General features: G+C 46.2%; 1 protein-coding gene across 8 annotated transcripts in view; it reads left to right on the top strand.

Annotated features, from left to right (window-relative positions):
• Positions 1-20,215, top strand: part of scn8aa (sodium channel, voltage gated, type VIII, alpha subunit a) — a 77,828-nt gene that overhangs the window by 39,338 nt on the left and 18,275 nt on the right. For 5 of the 8 annotated variants that reach the window (XM_064298989.1, XM_064298985.1, XM_064298990.1 and 2 more), the window contains exons 13-21: positions 1,865-2,000; positions 2,172-2,410; positions 3,578-3,751; positions 4,122-4,478; positions 4,947-5,417; positions 9,681-9,798; positions 10,593-10,747; positions 11,111-11,284; positions 19,705-19,827. In XM_064298989.1, the coding sequence (XP_064155059.1) occupies positions 1,865-2,000; positions 2,172-2,410; positions 3,578-3,751; positions 4,122-4,478; positions 4,947-5,417; positions 9,681-9,798; positions 10,593-10,747; positions 11,111-11,284; positions 19,705-19,827 (1,947 nt within the window). The remainder of the gene's footprint in view (positions 1-1,864; positions 2,001-2,171; positions 2,411-3,577; positions 3,752-4,121; positions 4,479-4,946; positions 5,418-9,680; positions 9,799-10,592; positions 10,748-11,110; positions 11,285-19,704; positions 19,828-20,215) is intronic. The other 3 variants (XM_064298992.1, XM_064298991.1, XM_064298994.1) reach the window with 1 other exon arrangement.

The following is a 20,215-nucleotide window of genomic DNA, read 5'->3' as shown; positions in this document are numbered from 1 at the left end:
TAAACTTCTCTCAATCTGAGTTTCCTGTATATGTTCTACTCAGAATGAGAAAAAAGCGTCTGATATGACTTGTGCATGCCACTGCATGCAGATTTCAGCGATGCCCCCCCTCTTTCCCAGTTACCCCTGTTATGAGGCCCGTGGGGTGCATGCAGTTGGGGTTCAGGGTGCAGAAAACAGGGAGCTTGGGGTGTGACGAGGCTGGGGGGGGGGGCGTAGAGGAGAGGGAGGAGAGTATTAATCCAGCGAGCAGGGCTGAGATTTGGTACATTTAAACTTTTTAGCATGTAGCTGGGGTGCAGGGACCAAAGGGTTCTGAGTGGAGCTGTGTGTTTGGGACCCCATCCTCCTGCAGCTGGAGAAGACCTGAGCTGGGTTTTAATAATAGCGGGTTTTTGTCAGAGAGAATAGTGGCATAAACAAAATGGAGAAATAAGGGACTCTTAGGCTCCCAGGTCAGGGGTGCAGTGGACCCAAAAATTTGAATGCAGTCCCAGCTGTGCCAGTGCCAACTGTGGTCCCACATGAGTGCATACCCAGCCCCAAACCGTTTAATCATGAGAATGGAGAAGAAAAAAAATTGCAAAAAATTATTTGAGTTTAGAAAAACAAGTGCTCTTAAGTCCTTTCAAACCCAGGATGGCTTGCTGAAAGAGAGCCTTGGGTTTTGTATTAATCTGCTGTAATCAGACTCCTTGGCTTGGCAGTACAACCATCTTAAGTTTGCCTTAAGAGGATGGCCTCGAAGGGATTTGAGCTGATGCTTGTTAGGTGGAGCTCATATGTTGACAGACGATAGAGAGCGTGGGGATCGATCCAGCATTTCCACAGCGTTGCCCAAATTTTTATGTACAGTGCAGACCTGTCACAAGTTGGAAAGAGTTGAATCACAGTATATGTATTCACTGTTGGTATCCAATTCCAAATGGTGAAAGTGGGCATTACCATTTCCAACATGTTCAGCTTATGAAATGTTGGCAGGCCTGTAAAAAAACAAACATGAATTTAATTTAATTGTTAATATAGCTGGTACATGCTAATGTTAGAGGTAATTATTGAAGGCAAAATATAACCAGTAAAAATATAGGCTAGCCATTTTGACAGTTGCAGTATGTGTGTCCAGCGATGTAGAACATCAACAGCTGTTTTATTTCAGTGTTAAACCAGCATTTGTAAAAAAAAAATCCTACGCATTCTAGACAAATATAAAAGTGACAAACGGACAGCGGCAAACGATTTTAATATTTTTTAAAAGCCATTTCTGTGTTGTTGCCTCCCTAAGTTCTGGAATTATCAGGAAAAAGTTCCATAAATGGCAACAGATCATTGTACTGTAACGTTTTGAGTTTGGTTTGATGGTTATTCCTGAAAGGTGATGAAAAGCATCTCTTTTATTAAAAGCCTTTATGTGAAGTATAAACCGATGGTATTGTGAATTGAGTGTGAATTGGCTGACCGGAGTTTATACTGGGTGTTTTTTTTTGGCATCACATTTGGCCAAAAGAAACAAATCTTCACCTGCCTCCTGTTTCTCCTCTGTCTGAACCCAGTCTGCATATTACATGAGGAGTCGCTTAAAAAAAAAAAAACATTATCTTAACAAAATGCCCCTCCCCCTCTTGGCTCTGGCTCCACCCCGCCCTGCCACATCCCCCTGCGAGGGTACCAGTAGAGGCGGGTAGGAGTGAATAAAGGCCGCAACCTTTTGGGCAGGCGCAATTGGCCCAGAGCCACTCTCCTCCGTCCCAAGGGCCCTTCTCCCTGGGACACATCCAATGGCAAGGGGCAGGTTTAAGGATTTGGGGTTTTTAAGTTTTCAGGGGGTCTTGGAAAGGACTCACTGTCCTGACTCTCCTCCTGACAGCCCACCACAGAGGGGGAGGTGAAGAAGAGGAACTCGGGGTCCCTGATGGTGGCTGTGGACCAGCTCAACACTTCTTTTGGCCGCAAAGAGAGGGCCAACAGCGTGCTGAGTGTCAACACCAACACTCTGGTGGAGGGTAACACCTCTTTTCTCTTCCTTAACTTCGTTTCGAACTAATCCCCCTCTTTCCCACCCTCCTTCTGTTTTTCTCACCCTTATTGCTTATTATTGTTGTTATTATTATTAGTGATCCTTGTTTGATGGGCACATGCCATCCTCTGTCTGGCTCCGCCTTCTGTCCCCACAGAGCTGGAGGAGTCCCAGCGGAACTGCCCTCCATGCTGGTACAAGTTCGCCAACACCTTCCTGATCTGGGAGTGCTGCCCGACGTGGCTGAAGATCAAGGAGATCGTCAACCTGGTGGTGATGGATCCCTTCGTCGACCTGGCTATCACCATCTGCATTGTGCTCAACACACTCTTCATGGCCATGGAGCATTACCCCATGACCCCGCACTTTGAGCACGTGCTCACCGTAGGGAACCTGGTGAGGACCATGCTCCCTTGCATCTGTCACCTGTGGCTCCGCCCATTTCTGGGTTCACGATGGTCCGCATTCTCCCATAATTAGTGATTTGTAAGGCTTTTGAGGGCAGGACTGCACCAGTTCTTCATGGTGCCGGACAGGGCTGAGGATATGGGAGTTGTGGAAAAATGTGAGCTTGTAAGACAAAATGAACATTTCCTGGTTTTACCTGAGCCTAGGTATTTCCTGGTGGTAGATGAGAGGCACACACATACACACATACTTATATGCTCTCACATTCACACACTATCTCTCTCTCAAACACACACACATACGCACACATTCACATGCACTCACTCCCATTCTGTCTTATGTATGCACACCACAAATATACAGTTGGGATACAATTTAATGCATGGTCTAACCTGTTTCTGAAAACTCACACAGCCAATGGCAGTACAGCAAAGTGCCACCATCTCACAAGTCTCTTCCCCTTTCATAATTAATACCTGAAAGAGAGCAAGATCTCTCTCTGTGGGTTTTTGAGTGCTGGCTGGTTACTGGTCTGGCTAAACTCATTATCTACAATATGGCAGTAAGTATGTGAATGGGTTTTGCTTTTCAAAGATATATAGACTTATTGTTTGTTGTACTCCAACAGTGAAGCCCTGTGTGACAGTCTATCTGGATTTGTTAGGGAGATGTATGACCACATACCTATATAATATACCCTGAATACAATTTTATGTCCTTTTAATATTTAATATGGCCATTGAATTATGAACATGATGTTCCGCTTACAGTATGCTGTTGACATTTTTAATTTTTAATATTTAAATAAAATTGTGCAATCAATTCATTGGATGGGACCTAGAACCTTTTTACGGGATAAGAAAGGATAGGTCATTTGTAAAGCAAAATTATTTGTGGCATAAGTAATGGGAAGAGGAAGTATTATTATTATTATTATTATTATTTATAGGCTAGGATAAGACCTCCTATTACCACATGTGGTGGCATATACAGGGTATCAAGCTATAGAAATGGGTGAGGTTGGAGTTTTTTGTTTTTTGTTTATTATTGTATATTTTTTTTGTCATAGGTTTAGGTGTGGTGTTGCAGCCTGGTCTAGCTGTGTGGGTGTTTTAGATGGGAAGCCTTCATGCTTAATTTGTCTGTGTCATACAGGTATTTACCGGAATCTTCACTGCCGAGATGTTTGCCAAACTGGTTGCCATGGACCCATACTACTACTTCCAGGAGGGCTGGAACATTTTTGACGGGTTCATTGTGAGCTTGAGCTTGATGGAGCTGGGCCTGGCTGACGTGGAGGGTCTGTCCGTGCTGCGATCATTCCGATTGGTAAAGACCCTAAATTTCCTCACTGTGGGAACCGTTACAAACCCCCGTCACTGTGTACATGGTTCCCCTGCCCAGTCCCCTCAGTTATTTGACTGTCTCTCAATGATGACTTCTTTCTTTCTTGTCCTCCCTATCCTCTGATTCTTTCATCGAACCCCTCCCTCCTCTTTCTAATACTTATTCCTTCCCACTTCCCCTGCATGCTCCCTAACCCCTCCCCCTCACACTCCCTAACTCCTCCCCTCTCACTCCGTATTCCCTCCCTCCACGCTCCATAACCCCAATCCCACTGCTACCAAACCCTTGCCCCGCTGCCCCTCGCACTCCTTGAACTCCCTTTCCTCCTCTCCCCCTGCATCTCCACTCATAGCTCAGGGTGTTCAAACTGGCCAAGTCATGGCCGACCCTCAACATGCTGATCAAGATCATCGGGAACTCGGTGGGGGCCCTGGGAAACCTGACCCTGGTGCTGGCCATCATCGTCTTCATCTTCGCCGTGGTGGGCATGCAGCTCTTCGGCAAGAGCTACAAGGACTGCGTGTGCAAGATCGCCACGGACTGCGAGCTGCCGCGCTGGCACATGAACGACTTCTTCCACTCCTTCCTGATCGTGTTCCGCGTGCTGTGCGGCGAGTGGATCGAGACCATGTGGGACTGCATGGAGGTGGCCGGCCAGACCATGTGCCTCATCGTCTTCATGATGGTCATGGTCATCGGAAACCTGGTGGTGAGGAAGGACAGGACCGCGTTTGCATACCCGCCTGTTTCATTGACTGTTTTAGAAAAAAAGTTGATGTAAGCTAGCTGCAGGCCTAAACATTTAGAGAACACGTTTCTGTCATATCTACTATTTTTGTAAAAAAATAAGTTATTAACTTTGGATTTATTTTATGTTGTACCTTTCACTATATAACAGATTAGACATCTGAAATGACAAAAAATATTTCAGCACTAACACCGTGTGCCTGTTTGTTGTTACAGACAAGCATTTATGAAGGTCTGTGTAGTACTAATGCAGGTGTCATGTAGTGCTTATGAAGGATTATTCATATAAAGTGTTACCATTTAAGGGGGCCTGCAGAGAGAGTAGTGGGATTAAATGAATGACACCATGAAGGGATGGGTACAGGTATGAAGTTCAGGTTTGAGGAGTGAATCCGTCCAGATGCTGATGTCACCTGGCTCGCTCCCCCAGGTGTTGAACCTGTTCCTGGCCTTGCTGCTCAGCTCCTTCAGCGCGGACAACCTGGCGGCCACGGACGACGACGGCGAGATGAACAACCTGCAGATCTCAGTCATCCGCATCAAGAAGGGCATCGCCTGGATGAAGATCAAGCTGCGGCTGCTGGCCGCCACCCTGCTGAAGAGGAAGGTGACGGACGAGGTGAAGCCGCTCGACGACATGTACGACAAGAAGCTGAACTGTATTGCCAACCACACGGGCGTGGACATCAACCGGGAGCTGGACTACCAGAAGAACGGCAACGGCACCACCAGCGGCATCGGCAGCAGCGTGGGGAAGTACATGATCGACGAGGACCGCATGTCCTTCATACACAACCCCAACCTAACTGTGCGGGTGCCCATCGCCGTGGGCGAGTCAGACTTTGAGAACCTCAACACTGAGGACTTCAGCAGCGAATCAGATGTAGAGGGCACTAAAGAGGTGAGTTCCAGAAACCTGGAGGCCCGTGGAGGTCTACTGACTGCCAGAATGACTGACGGGTTTTACCAGCATATGTTGAGAAATGGGTATAATGAGCCAGTTTGGTTCCAGCTTTACAGTGGGAATGGGGTACTATGAGCCAGCCTGGTTCCAGCTCTACAGTGGGAAAGGGGTACTATGAGCCAGCCTGGTTCCAGCTCTACAGTGGAGAAAAGGTATAATAAGCCAGTTTGGTTCCAGCTTTACAGTGGGAAAGGGGTATTATGAGCCAGCCTGGTTCCAGCTCTACAGTGGAGAAAAGGTATAATAAGCCAGTTTGGTTCCAGCTTTACAGTGGGAAAGGGGTATTATGAGCCAGCCTGGTTCCAGCTCTACAGTGGAGAAAAGGTATAATAAGCCAGTTTGGTTCCAGCTTTACAGTGGGAAAGGGGTATTATGAGCCAGCCTGGTTCCAGCTCTACAGTGGGAAAGGGGTATAATGAGCCAGCCTGGTTCAGCTCTACAGTGGGAAAGGGGTGTAATGAGGCAGCCTAGTTCCATCTCTACAGTGGGAAAGGGGTATAATGAGCCAGCCTGGTTCAAGCTCTACAGTGGGAAAGGGGTATAATGAGGCAGCCTAGTTCCAGCTCCACAGTGGGAAAGGGGTATAATGAGCCAGCCTGGTTCCATCTCTACAGTGGGAAAGGGGTATAATGAGCCAGCCTGGTTCCAGCTTTACAGTGGGAAAGTTGTATTAATTCAGTGTGATGGGGGCAGAAAGACTAGTAGAAAGACTGTAGCTGCATCAATAGGATCCAGGTTTTGGGCAGAAAACTTATATAAGGTTTAGACTGCAAGACGAACCTCAAAACACCAACTAATAGCAGTTCTTTTGCATTTTTGAAAAATGAAAACCTACTGTGCCAATGTAGGAGGAACTGAGGCTGGTACATTTTAAAGGGATGCTCAGCCAACAGCATAAGAGTTGGCTTTAGATGTGCAGTGGGACAGTAAGGGTAATTTCCTATAGATGGCAATGTTAATAATGTATGAGGTATGATTACACATGATTGAAATTGGCCAGTTGTACTGCAGTGGGTTGATTGATTTGTACACTGTGGTACATTAGTCACGATGGCCTTCCCTTATTTCCCTGCTGTCTCAGCATTGCAGTGTTGTTGACTTGTGGGCAGTTGGTGCACTCGTTTGACCTTGGTAGAGGTGGGACTGGGGTGCTTGACTATACACCGTACTGTACACATTTGTCCAAAAAAAAGGGCAGTTTCATGCTCGAGAGCTCTGCCTGCCGCGTCGCGTGTACGCGTGCGTTGCGTCTCGATTCCCTGAGTGTTGCGGTATTTGCATTCAGGGTCCCTCCCCGCTCAGGGCCCCGAGAGCTCTCCAGAGTCCGACGAGCCCTTTCGGAAGATGCGGAATGATTCGGAGTGGTAACAACCATAGATTTCTTTGATCTGGCGTGAACTGGAATGCCATAAAAAATTCAGGGAGATGCACGGGCTCCTGCGGTTATGCGTGCAGTGCATTGTGGGGCATGCCTCTGGATGAGCGAGGGCTGCTTTCCCACTCATTTCGGGCAAGCGGCCATACTGAGCTTCTGGGAGAGCCAGAAGGGCGGAGTCACAAACCACCATCTTATAAAAAAACCCTGGAGAATCAGAGCAGAGGAACATGAGTGCAGAGAGATCTCTGACCTCTGACCTTTGACCTAGTCCCTTTATCATACCGTCATACTGAGAAATGTTTTCAGCAATGAGATGTGGTATGAGCCATAAATAATTAAATTGTTTTTATATATATGCAGAATTCCTGTCCATAATGGGTCAGTCCAGTGCCGCAGTGCATGCAGGCCAAATTGGCTATAGATGGTGGCCAACACTCTACTGGGAGATTTAACATCCATTGTTCGGTGCACTATACAAACTCCTGTAAGCAATTTTGATGAACATGCTTCAGAATTACAAAAAATGATAACCCCTGTTTATTTGGAAGGATAAGTTCATGCATCGATCCAAACCTGGATCCTGTTCACACTTTTTAAAATCCTCTCCAGCATTCACTGGGAGCAGAGAAGAACTGGGTATATCTGAGAGGCTAGATTGCCCTGTTCTGCTGCATAGGCAGCCATAGACAGATGGATAAAAGGAAAATACAGTTTGTTCTTTTAGGGCTGTCAAAGTTAATGTGTTCATTTATAATGCTTAATACGTTCATCTTTTTAAACAGTATTACCGCACTTTTCCCTTGATTCCTATTTCCACCAAGAGCGCATGTTCTGCATGTTACTACTGTTCTCCGTAGTACAGGGAGATATCAAACCATGTGAAGATGGACTGCTGCAACTTCGAGATGACTTTCTATAGTCCTGCTAAAGTATTCAGAAAATAAATGAGTAAAATGAATTCATTTCAATAATTTGGTTACATGAATGCTTCCAATTACTCTAGTGCCATCATTTTTTAAACTGTTTTTAATCTGTATGTAGATACACGTAGGTTTAAATTTTGTTCCTACCATAAGAACTGGAGCATACGAAAAATGCCTCAAAAATAATGCAACTCTTAATGAGCCTTTGTTCTCTTCTGTACGTTAGCTATACAAATATATCATTGTAAACTCTTCAGTGTTTTCCTCTTTATCAAAACAAGAACTTCAGTCTGAGAAAGGAAAATTTGTCATGTTGGGAATTCTTGTTTAATTTGTACTAGCCTATGGAACAGACATAATGTTTTTTGTTTATATATGGTCTAGGTTATGAGCAAACCACAATCCCATCTTTTTTTAAAGGAATTTAGGAATCCCATTCAGATGGATATTTTCAGTCTCAAAAAGAGGACCAGGAAAAAGAGGACATCTGGTCAACCCATTCCTTATTGTGGCACACAAAAAAACCCCCATAACATCGAGGGTGTTCTATCGTCGTAGTGCGATATAGAAGCAGATGGTTAATCGTCAGCATTCTGGTATTTGCCAGTCCAAGGTCACCTATGGCTTGTTGCTTGCTTTGCTTGACTTACGGCTTGCTTTGCTTTAACGCTGTATAAAAATGAGGCAAACAACATGCATTATAATGCAGCAGAGCCACAAGACAAGACAGAATGCTTGTGCCAGAACAACCGGTTTCATTTGGCAAGCCACTTCTGGAAGCAGTTTCTGTAACGCTAACTGCTTCAATCAGGTGCAAAGCTAAAACCCTGAACGCCTAGCTCGTCATTACACACAAGAGAATACAGAATACTGCATTTCTTATGTATTATGTGGAATGTTCTTATACTCGCAAGTGTTTGTTTCCCTCCTCTTCACTGTTACATAAGAATAATTTATTTTCTATATACCGTATGCTCAAAATATTGAAGACAAAAGTGGTACATTATTACATTATTTGATTTCTTTATTCCTAAAATGAATGATAATATTCCTCAATTCACTTGCATTATATTCAAAATGACTTTAAAACTTTTTTTTTGTTGGTTCTGTTGTATTTATTTTATTCCTTGCTCATTTAGAAAAGCACCCACCTCCAAACCTTTTTTCTCTTAATCATCAAAACTTAAGAGTGAATGCAATATGCCTTTAAACCAGTGAAGGGTTTTTGATTGAACCTATAGTGATATTATGCAATTTGAATTAAATTTGTTTCTGAGTTTTCTTTGCCTTTTAAATATTATGAATGTTCTGTATTGAAAGCTCTTTTAATTAGGGCTTCGGTTGAACAAATTAAGAAATTTTGGTTAATCGTGATGCGATTAGCTACTTTATTCTCTCATTTGGCGACCCTAGTTTTTGTTTTTTTTAACCTCATTCATCTGGATGTCACTGAAAAGATCCTGCTACGTTCCTGTGTAAAGCTAGCCTGTAGTTCTACACTGGAGCCAGTGGATCGTGTCTAGAGGCCCACACTGCTCATAATGCTGGTTGTATAGCAGGCTGCTGATCTGGGAGCAGATTGGCTTGGGTAATTAGTCATTTGGCAAGGTCAGCTAGAAGCAGGTTAATGACGCTCTGTTGGCTGTGTCATTAACTGAACTGCGATCCCGTTCGATTTGGGGGGAGGTGCGTGTGTGCGTGTGTGCGTGCGCGTGCGTGTGTGTGCATGCGTGTGTGTTTTTTTGGGGGCTGATATTTTTTTTTGAATGAAGATTGCATGGAAAGTTGTGGGGAACCGTTAAAACCACCAGTTAACGAGGAACATCTCTATGTCCTTTTCTTCCTCTCTCTCTCTCGCTCTCTCTCGCTCTCTCTCTCTCTGTTTCCCTCTCTCTGTAGCTGGATGACACCAGCTCCTCAGAAGGCAGCACCATTGACATTAAGCCAGAAGTGGAGGACGTGGTGGTGGTGGAGCAGGTGGAGGAGTACATGGACCCAGAAGCCTGCTGGACCGAAGGTAGGATCCCCCTCCCCCCCACCATCCAAGAGAACTCACAATGGATCAGCCTAAAATTTACCTTTCAATCATGCTACCTCCCTCCATGACAACACAATGGATCCGCTCAAAACTTGCCACACAACCGCCCTTCCCCCAGCAGTACTATGCAGTGCACTAAACTGGCCCTTTAAGTAGCCAAGGAGAGATTACGTCTCGCACAGATGTACCTCCTTTAAATGAAAGCGTCATGCTTGGGCATCAGACCGTTCCCCCAGGGGAAGCTGAAAGTGCTGCGGTGGCCATTTGGCTTCTGCAGTGGAGTATCTGCGTGTCCGACGCTGCTGAGGTGGACCCTTCTGAGGGCCGTATTGATTTTGACGGGGTGCCTTCACCACGGCTGCCCCCGTGCCGCCGCCGTCGCCGTGGTGCCTGCGTGCCGACAGCCGCACCTCGCCCTCACGTTGCCGACCGCTGTTACTCAGGAGTACAGGGCTGCATTTGGGCTCTCAGCCAGCGCCTGTCCTGATCAGCGCTTCTGCAAAGGAGACCCAAATAACGTTACCCCGGCTACAGTGTGACCTGACCCCGCCATGGATTTTTAGCCCTCGCCCTTAAAATAATAAATATAGTGTTTTGGGGGTGGTGGTTGGGGGGTTGACAGTTATTGATGCGGTTTGGGCCCTGCAGTGGGGATGGAGAGGTGACACGGTGGGGGTTCTTGCAGTGGGATGGAGGGGGGGGGAGGTTTACACTGGGGGTCCTGCAGAGGGAGCGTGGTGCGTCTCTGTGACAGGGCGTGTCCTCTCTTGCAGCCTGTATTGCACGGTATAAGTGCTGCGATGTGCCCATCACGGAGGGCTGGGGGAAGCACTGGTGGTTCCTGAGGAAGACCTGCTATCTGATCGTGGAGCACAACTGGTTTGAGACCCTGATCATCTTCATGATCCTGCTCAGTAGTGGAGCACTGGTGAGAGCACACATACACACACTCATTTAAGCATGTGCATATTCTAACTTGCACACATTCACACACATGCATACTGGAACTTACCCACTCTCAAACACAAACACGCACACACACATGCTCACACACACACACACACACACACACATGCATGCTCAAACTTAAACACTCATACTCAGACACACTCACACTCATACACATGCACTCTCACACACAATTACAATCTCACAAACACATTCAAACATAGACTCTCACTTGCGGTAACGTTGGGGAAGGGAATAGTGGTGTGTCCTGGGGTGGGATTGGGGCGGGGTTACTGAGTTATTGGTAACGGGTCTTCAGTGGCGTTGGCCGTTCCTCTCCCAGGCGTTCGAGGACGTGTACATCGAGCAGAGGAAGACCATCCGCGTCATCCTGGAGTACGCCGACCGCGTTTTCACCTACATCTTCATCCTGGAGATGTTGCTCAAGTGGGTGGCCTACGGCTTCGTCAAGTACTTCACCAACGCCTGGTGCTGGCTCGACTTCTTCATCGTGGACGTAAGTATCCATCCTCCTCCTCTCTCTCCGAATGCGCGCGCGTTTCGGGATCTGCCAGTCGTCACAACACCCCGCCCTCCTCCCAGCCCCAAACACGCGTAGACCCCGGACGAGGGTCTCTCTCTATGTCGTCATGGTGACCGTGGCTTTCTCCTCTAGCCAAATCAGCTGCTGCGGCCGAAGCCTGACTGTTTAGAGCAGATCACACCTCTCCTGGGTTTGACTGCTTTATTGGCACTCTTACAGTACAAGGTCCTTAATGATTCAGGTAGATTCTCTCCGCTCAGAGGTTTGGCTCTCAATAAATATCACTTGTCAAATTCAGTTACTTTTTTACCATTGAAGTGTGTGACTGCTTCATACCATACAAAATAGGCAAATCTGCCTGAACATAGAGGTGAACACAGCGTTGAACACTGACGTTAATTAAGTTGTAAGCCTAGCTTGGTTGGTAGAGGTGAATAGCAAAATGAGTATGGGTTAATAGTTGAGGTGAGCTGTTCATACAGTTGTAGGGTGAGCTGGGTTAATAGAGATGAACAAAATATTTCATAATATTCTATATCGAATAGAATAATGTGTAATGATCTTAATAATTATGAGGTGAGTTGTTGATGGCCTTATAGCATTATAAGGTGAGCTAGGTTAATAGAGGCAAACAGAAAAGTGAATGAGGATGTTAAGAGTAATGAGGTGTGTAGGATCAAAAGAGATGAATTATGTAAAATCTATGTGAGCTGGTTCAATACTTGTGAATGAAATATTGAATAATGGTGTTAAATTTGTAGTTGAGTTGGGTTGATAGAGAGAAATAGAATATTAAATGATGGTAAAGTTATGAATTAAGCTGGGTTGGTAGAGGTGAGTAGAACAGGGAATAGAGAATAGAGAGGTGAATGGAATAATGGTGGACATATGTATGGATTTAGGCAGGGTGGTTTGTTTGAAGGGTTAAAGGTCAGAGCAGAGGCTTCTGGTTCCAGCACTGTTGGTATGAGGAGACCAGAGTGACACTGCTGTTACCGTGGCGCCCAGCTGCTGATTGGCAGGCAGAGCTCCCGACGCAGACGTACATAAAGTTCACAGCGCCGTCTCCCCTCAGCGTCCTGCGCTAGCCTGCTAGCTGCAGAGAGGCGTGCCTCATGTCCCCTACGAGCTCCCGTATCCAGGCGAGGCGTTTGTTCTCACTACAGTGACACGCCCCAGACCTGAACCTGACCTCGCTAGCACCACTTGTGGCCAAGATCCCGCACCGCGGGGTGGTGCATAGTTGGCTATATCATAGCCCAGGGTGGGAGGGTTAGGGTTTCAGTTAGCAGGATGTTCGATACCTCTTTGCTCTGTAGCGCCAACCCCTGGTAATCAGCCAAACCTTACACAATCCTCAGTGGCTGAAACCATGGCAACCCGGCCAGTGGACTAAAGTGAAAAAAGCATCAGTTGGCTGTTCATGTATTCCAGAGCAGGGCATAAAGGAAAAATCAGAAAAGAACAATTGCTTTAAAAAGTTCATATTAAAGTGTTGTGAAGTAATAGTTCCACTAAACAGGTACAATGCAGTCTCAGTCCCATCTAGCTGAGATCTGGACCAAACAGATTCATCCTGCATTGCAGTTTTAGTTTACATTTAAGGACAAAGTTGATTTATGTTTCCATTTGCCACACAGAGGGGCTGGTAATGGTGCAGCCAAATTAATGCCCTTTGACAGCCATAGTTATGTAAAGTACTGCACATCATTTACTTTGTTCAGTGTTTCTTGAACAATTAATCTGACAGAAATCTTTAGTTGCATAGTTTATGACATAGAGAAAATGTAATGAAAGTCTGAGTGTTAACACACACACACACACACACACACAGAAAAATGTCCAGTGTTAATTCTGCTTTAAGAATGTAAATTTGATACACTGGACATTTTACTGCACACACACACACACACACACACAGGGTGCTCTTGCAGTTTGCTGTAATCAGTCAGCAGTAATGAAATGGCCACTGCAGTGTCACAGGTCTCCATGATGATTACTTCCTCTGGATGGCTCGGTCATATGACAGGATATTGGAGGGTGGGAGGGGTGGTGGAGAAGAGTCGCTAAAGGAGGGCAGTGGGGATGGGGGGTGTTGGGTGTAGGTGGGGGTAATCTGGAATGAGCAACAGCGCGATGGAATGCAAGGAGGTTTCTTTGTTTCAACGAAGCCAGATATTCAACCATCCAGTTCGGTCACGCTCAGTATCTGGCATAGCCTAGCTTGTTAGTGACAAGGCATGACCTTGTGTTCCCCAGAAGAGCTGTTGCAAAAAAAAACCCCAATGACCTTTGTCCCCCCCCCCCCCCCCCCCTTGGTGAGTGACCCAAAGACACACCTAAAGTCTGCATTTCCGTGAAGTGGACGGGCGTGGCACCGGGTTTGTCCATACCTCCCTGGCATGTTCATGGATCCGCGTTTCTCTCCAAATTACCCCCCGTGGTTCTGTGTAAGGCGGAGGAGCTCCAGTGCTGAGCGGCAGGCCTGTCCTGATGGTAGGGAGGTGGGGGTGGGGTGGGGGGTGTCAGTCTGCGTCAGTAATTATTGAGCTACAGACGCTGGGGCTTCAAGATACAGTGTTTCTCGGGTTTCTCTAACGTGTACGCAAACACCAGGAGCCTAGCCAGTGCTGAATGTCCTGTTCTCGTCGTTAATATTTCTTATGTTTCCTGTCAGTTCGAATAAGACTGGAAAATAAATCTGACAACTCTGCGTCAAATCAAATTCACAGCCAAAAAAACAAGCTGAGAAGCTGGATGATGGAGGTTGGTTGAAGGACAGCGTCCGCCCACCCGCGGTGGCAGGCTGTCGCAGAGCACTGGGGTTTCCCTCGAGCCCTGAGGAGCCGGTCGCTCGGCGATGTGACGTGTGTGCTAACTGTGCTAGTCAGCGCTACGCTGCGCGTTCAGCTCTCTGTCAATAACCTGCGTGACGAGCCGTGCGGGTCAGTGGTAGACATTTTGCTGTGTAGGTCCAAGACATCTGGCCTCCGTTATCCCTGAATGTGTTTCTGCGTTGTGTCCTTCCTGTGAGACAACTTCTGCGATTCTGAGCTTCAGAGGTGTGAGGGGGGAGGGGGGGTTTGGAACACAGTCTCTCTCACTCTGTGTTGTTCCTGTGACATGTCTGAGCACCTCCTGAACTCACAGCATGAGTGATTATTATTATTGTCATCTGTTTTTAAGGGCGTCCCCCCCCCCCCCCCCGAGCTCCACATACTCAGATCCGTAGGGCTGCGCTGCACAAACAGCTCAAAAATCTGGAAGTTGATGTCACAGGAAGTGACGTCAGAGCCATGCCCTTGGCTTGTTATAGTGCTGTGTGGAAGTCTTTTATAAGTCCATATAGTCTTTTACTGGAAGGCTAAATAACTGCATTTTAACCATTGCTCCTTTTGACTACCCCCCACTCCCCCACCCCACCCCTACAGAACCCAACGTGCAGGTCCAGGCTAAACCTTTTGGGGGCGTGGTGGAAAGGGGCATATGTGTGGCAATATTGTGAAATGTGGCAACCGGTATTCCACTGAGATGGAGTAGAAATCTGAAACTGGAAATATACCTCTCCCACTGGGTCCATCTAAAAATAATAATAAAAAAACTCTGACCCTGTTTAGCACTTTACATGGCTCTAGTTCGTTAGGCGCAATTAGTTTGTTAGCCTGTGGCTCTTCACTCTTGTTCTGCTAATGTTGTTTTCCTGCTCATTATGGTGGTGTCTGCAGCCATCGTCAAATTGCTGTTTATCATTCAATGTTACCTCAGTGATGCCATGTAGAATCATCATCCATGTTCTAATGTTCTAAACCTTGAACTAGCCCAAAGTCAGTTGCCACAATTTCACAACAGCAATCAGACTTCTTCATTTGCCCACCTATACCCCAACACCACCCTCTGCCCCCCATGATTATTGACTTGCAGTCAGGACTGACAATAATCTTCCCATAATCCTCCTCTGCTGTGTTTCCCTTGCAATGTGGGCTAAGGGGAATTGTAGTTTCTTTGCATTTTTATTTAAGCTTGGGTTAATGTGGGGGAACTACATTTCCTAGGCTGCATTAATGTGGTGATATTTAGACTTGTGAATTGTGTAACCACTCTCACTGTCCCTGACAAAGTTTTATACTGCCCCTGACATCCCAAATATTGTTCCCAATTATTCAAAGATGTTGGGGACGTGCAACTTCTGGTAAGTCAGATCCCACCAAATGAATCAGTCCTTTGACACTGGCTCTCATTTGACCTGTTGTGTGTGTTCTTGTGGTGGAAGTGATGTGGTTCAACAGCTCTGTCTGCCTAACACATGTGGGGAGGAGTTTCATTCAGCTGATATGGTGGTTTTGCCTGCATGTGTCGCTGTGTACTCATCAAAGTGAGCGAGTGTGTCTGTGTGTGTGTATCTGTGTGTGTGAGAATGTGTGATTACTTTTTTGTGTGGTCTGTTGTCTTTCTTCTACCCCCCAACCCTCAATTATGCAGTAGTTTTTGTGTGGCTAACCTTAAACTCTAATACTGTTGCCATGGAAACATTGGGAAGGTGTAGCCAGGTTGACATCACGGTTGTAGCACCGCAAAGTTAATAAGGATTTGATGGCAGCGTGGATGGCTATGGTGACCAGATATAAATCTGTGCTCTTTTACGCAGGTGTGAACTTGCACCTGTCTGCTGTTGTAGCCTGCTGATCGACTATGTCAATAGAATAGTTCTGGGTAGGGTGGTCATATCGCTACTGACAGCACAGTCATAATCCCTCTGAGGCATTTTGATAATCACAGTGATGTCCTTATTGTGAACATGAACAATTTCATGCGATTTCTTGTGTCTCCAAAAACAAACAAATATGAATATGAATACAAGCCATTCTGGAAAAGCACAGCTGATTGATTGAGCTAATTTTTTTGTCCTATTGGATATTGGATAGCCAGAGAGAAAGTGGAGAAAATATCCAGCTGATCTGTTGACACGGTCAAAAGGGAAACCATTTTCTACATTCAGAGACATAAGAGAGTGGATATTTAATGTTTGTTTTGTGGCAGGGACATTTAGTGTATCCAATTGGGTTTTTTCATTTTTAAGATGGATGTGCTGATTGTCTCTGCAGCACGAGAAAGCTTTCCCGTTAATTTTCTCCCGCTGTTAGTGATGTACGCTGAAGAGCCTGGCCGGCGGGAGAGAGCTTGTGTCTGTGCCGTCTCTCTGACGCAAGTCCCAGGAAAGCGCCAAGAAAAAATCACCTTGAACACCGAGCCAAATCCCCTGCGCCTTTCTGCCAAAAACCCTGCCCTGCCAGGCCGGAAAAACTCCCTGCGTGTCACCGTTGGCCAGATTTCAAACCAAAAGTTATATTAAGAACAGAAACCTGTGTGGTGCATATTTTTGCGTTTTCACAAGGGTAGAATCTTGGGTAGGAACTGTTGCTGTGTGCGTTCGTTGCGGAGGGGAGCTGTTTCTGTGTGCATCTCATGCTGGTTTGCTGTTAGCGGGTGTGTGCTGCTAAATCAAAGAAGGTATGGAACATGGCGGGCCATGTTTGACAAATCTGTGTGTCTGGGAGGTGCCCACGAGTCACGGAATCCAGATCCAGGGGGATGACTGATCATAATCTCTATGCAAATATGAGTCCGTCAAAACAAGCCACAGCAGTTTCGTTAAGTTTACGAAGGATGATTTCAGATGTGGTTGACATTTTGGCTGATATCAAAGATGTGATTGAAACTGGCTGATATCAAAGACTAAACAAAATGCAGCCACTTTGTAGCACACGTTAGCCTAGCTAAATCCTCTGCAAACAACATGAGGCCCAATCAAACACCTGGAACCTAGAAAGGAGAGGAGAATATAGTGGATTCAAGAGGAGGGTACTGGAGGATATGAGAGAAGTTTGGGATGTGAGAGGGGGTGTTTGATGTGAGAGGGGTATTAAATTTGAGGGGGAATTTTGGATGTGAGAGGGGGTATTACATGTAAGAGGGCTATGGGTGTGAGAGGGCTGTGGATGTGAGCAGTTTGTGTGTGGCAGGGTCATAAATGAGGTGACGCAGCATATGACGCAAGGCCAGCAGGTGTCCTGATTGTGGAAGCAGGGTCATTGTTTTTTGTTTGTTTTTGTTTGTTTTTGTTATGTCTGCCAAATCATAGCCACAGATGTCACTGACCTTCCCTTGCAGAGAGCTGAGAGGTGAAGGAGACCCTGAGGCCACCCCACACAGCTGGCTCAGGGGGGGTCAGCCCCCCCATCCCCCAAAAAAGGGGGCGGTCCACTAGGCTGAGGCAGAAGGTGACAACTACCCCCCCCCTCCACAGACTGTACAGTAGATGAAGGCGGAATCTTTATTCTCTCTGATCAGTTCAAAAGCTGCTGATCATTATCTGTGATCAACATAAAAATAGTCCCCCCAAACCCTTCATAATCACAGACATGAGAATGTTCCAGAACCTCCGCGTGAATCCTGCTGAATCACAGCATTCTGGCTCTGTATATCTCCACACAAACTACTTATGAGTCACATATCTGTCATAAATTTTTTTTCTTTTAAATTGCAGATTGATTTTTTTTTCTATTGTCATTTTTATATCATCGTAGAGTTCTTGATCAAGGTTAAGCTCGAGAACAGTTTTGGTTTTGGTGCCTGTCGGGAGGAGAGAGGCGGCCATTTCATTTCCGCGTGACTCTGCGATGATGCAGCTCACGTGCGTCCCGCTTGCAGAAAAGCCTCCTCCAGCCTCTCTCCTGTGCCGCTGTGTTCCCGGCGCATTCCTGACGCAGGCTGTCCTGGTTTAGCAGCCTCCTGCATTCACCAGCTGCAGCCCGAGTAAACCAGAAATGCCTTCTCCCCGAAACAAAATAGAATGAAACCCAATAAAGCTTTCGCCTTCGCTAGAGTTCTCCTCCCTCCTGTGACTCCTGGTTCAGCTTTGGTTGTTGTGTTCTCTTGCGATGTTCTTAGCGAGTCATGATGTTGGTGGCTGGTTTTTTGGAGGTGTCCTCAGATCTTGTTTGGTATTCTCCCCCCGCCCCACCCTTGCCCCCCAGTGCAGGAACAGCAGCCCCACTCTCCCTAGTCTCATGCATCCGCTCAGCTCCTGTGTCTTCCTGCTGGCTCCACTGACCATGCCTAAATGTGGAAACCCCCCCAATATTAGAACCACACAGGCTAGGCAGAATTTTTCGGGTACTGGTACGTTTAGCCTTCCCAGACCCCATTGGGTCTATGCTGTATATCCCGTAATTCCCCCAAGGTTTTCTGCCTGCTCCATCTCCCAAACGCCTGTCTTTGGCCGTGTCCCTGACATCCCAGGCCAAACGTAGCCTTCGTGCCGACCCGCAGCCTTGGCTTGTTGACAGGGCCCTCTGTAAAGCCTCATCCCTGGACCCTGGCTGGATTGTTCCAGGCTAAGATCTGCTGGGTTATAGTGTGAGCATAGGTACTGGGGTACACCCCCAGGGCTGGGGGTGATGCGCTGAGACTGGGGAGGAGGGGGGGGCTCATGTTTCAATGGCGTATTCTGTCATTTAAGTGCGGTCCAGTACTGTACCTGGCTAAACCCCCTCACCCCTCCCTGTTCTCTCTCTCTCTCTCTCTCTCTCTCTCTCTGTCTCTCTCTCTCTCTCTCTCATGTGGTCGTGTGACTGTGGCTCTCCCCTCTCAGTGCTCAGAGCAGTCTTAAATGAATGTGTGCTGTTGTTAAAATGCTGAGAGTGAATTTTTTGATGCACATGTATGTATTCACCTGTATTTTTTCCCTCAGGTTCCTTTAATTTGTCTGTCTTAAATTATGTGGGAATTTATGCTACAGCCGAGAGGGACTTGGCCACAGTGTTAGAAGGGCAAGGGTAAGGTTCCTGTAGTCTGTTGGGATTTTTTTTCTCCTTCTGCAGGGACCCCCTCTCTCTCCCCCTCCCCCCCACCCCCAAACCTCGGTCGCCCCGTTCCCCTTTTCGTACTAAAAGTCTTGTGTGCGCTTCTCTGCCTTTTTTCCCCTTCTGTTTGAGTCTTACACCTCTCGTTCTCTCTTTTTCTTTCTTTCTCTCTCTCTCAACAACCACTTTCTTTCCAGGTACTACCCGAAGTTTTTCCCAAGCGTCGACGCCAAAAAAAAAAAAAAAAATCCTGAAAAAAAAAACACCAAACTTGGGGGCCCACCACTTGAAATTCTGACCGCTTATAACCTAACCTATACTAAACATGACTCTTTCTCTCTCTCCCTTCTCTATTTATATATACATATATAAATGCAATATTATATATGTATATATTTATATATATATATTTGTGTGTAACCCAACTTTCCGACAATGCTAGGGCCGTTTTATTAACAAGAAAAAAAAAGAAAAAAAAGGAAATCGCCTCTAACAGTGTGGATCCTCTTTTGCTTCTCTGTTTCTGTGTAGGTGTCTATAGTCAGCCTTATAGCTAATGCCCTGGGCTACTCCGATCTAGGGCCTATTAAATCACTCAGGACACTAAGGGCCTTGAGACCGCTCAGAGCCTTGTCACGATTTGAAGGGATGAGGGTAAGATACTAAGCTAAGCGGCTCGATCCTTCTGCATGCCTATTGAGCAGTTTAAGCATGCCAGAACTGATCAAAAAAAAAAAAGAACACAAATGATAAGACGTAATGGGGGATACTGTTAAAAGGACAACGAAAACCTTCAAGTACCTTCCATGCACACATATTCGGTATCATATGTGCAAATCGAAAAAAAGACAAAAGTCATGATGCAGCTGGGATATTTTATAGAAATGTCAAAAAAAGTCAAAACAAACAGATTATTTGATTATTTTAGCAGTAATTCTTCCCTGATTGCATTTGTATCACATTGTGTAGATCCATTAGCTCTTACCAGTTGTCTTAAAATCATTAGAATTTTAGCAAGAATTTCGTAGACAATTTTTAAGAG

Source organism: Anguilla rostrata, chromosome 11 (genome assembly GCF_018555375.3).
Source record: "Anguilla rostrata isolate EN2019 chromosome 11, ASM1855537v3, whole genome shotgun sequence".
In the NCBI taxonomy this organism is placed as follows: Eukaryota; Metazoa; Chordata; class Actinopteri; order Anguilliformes; family Anguillidae; genus Anguilla; species Anguilla rostrata.
This window is presented reverse-complemented; position numbering and strand designations above follow the sequence as displayed.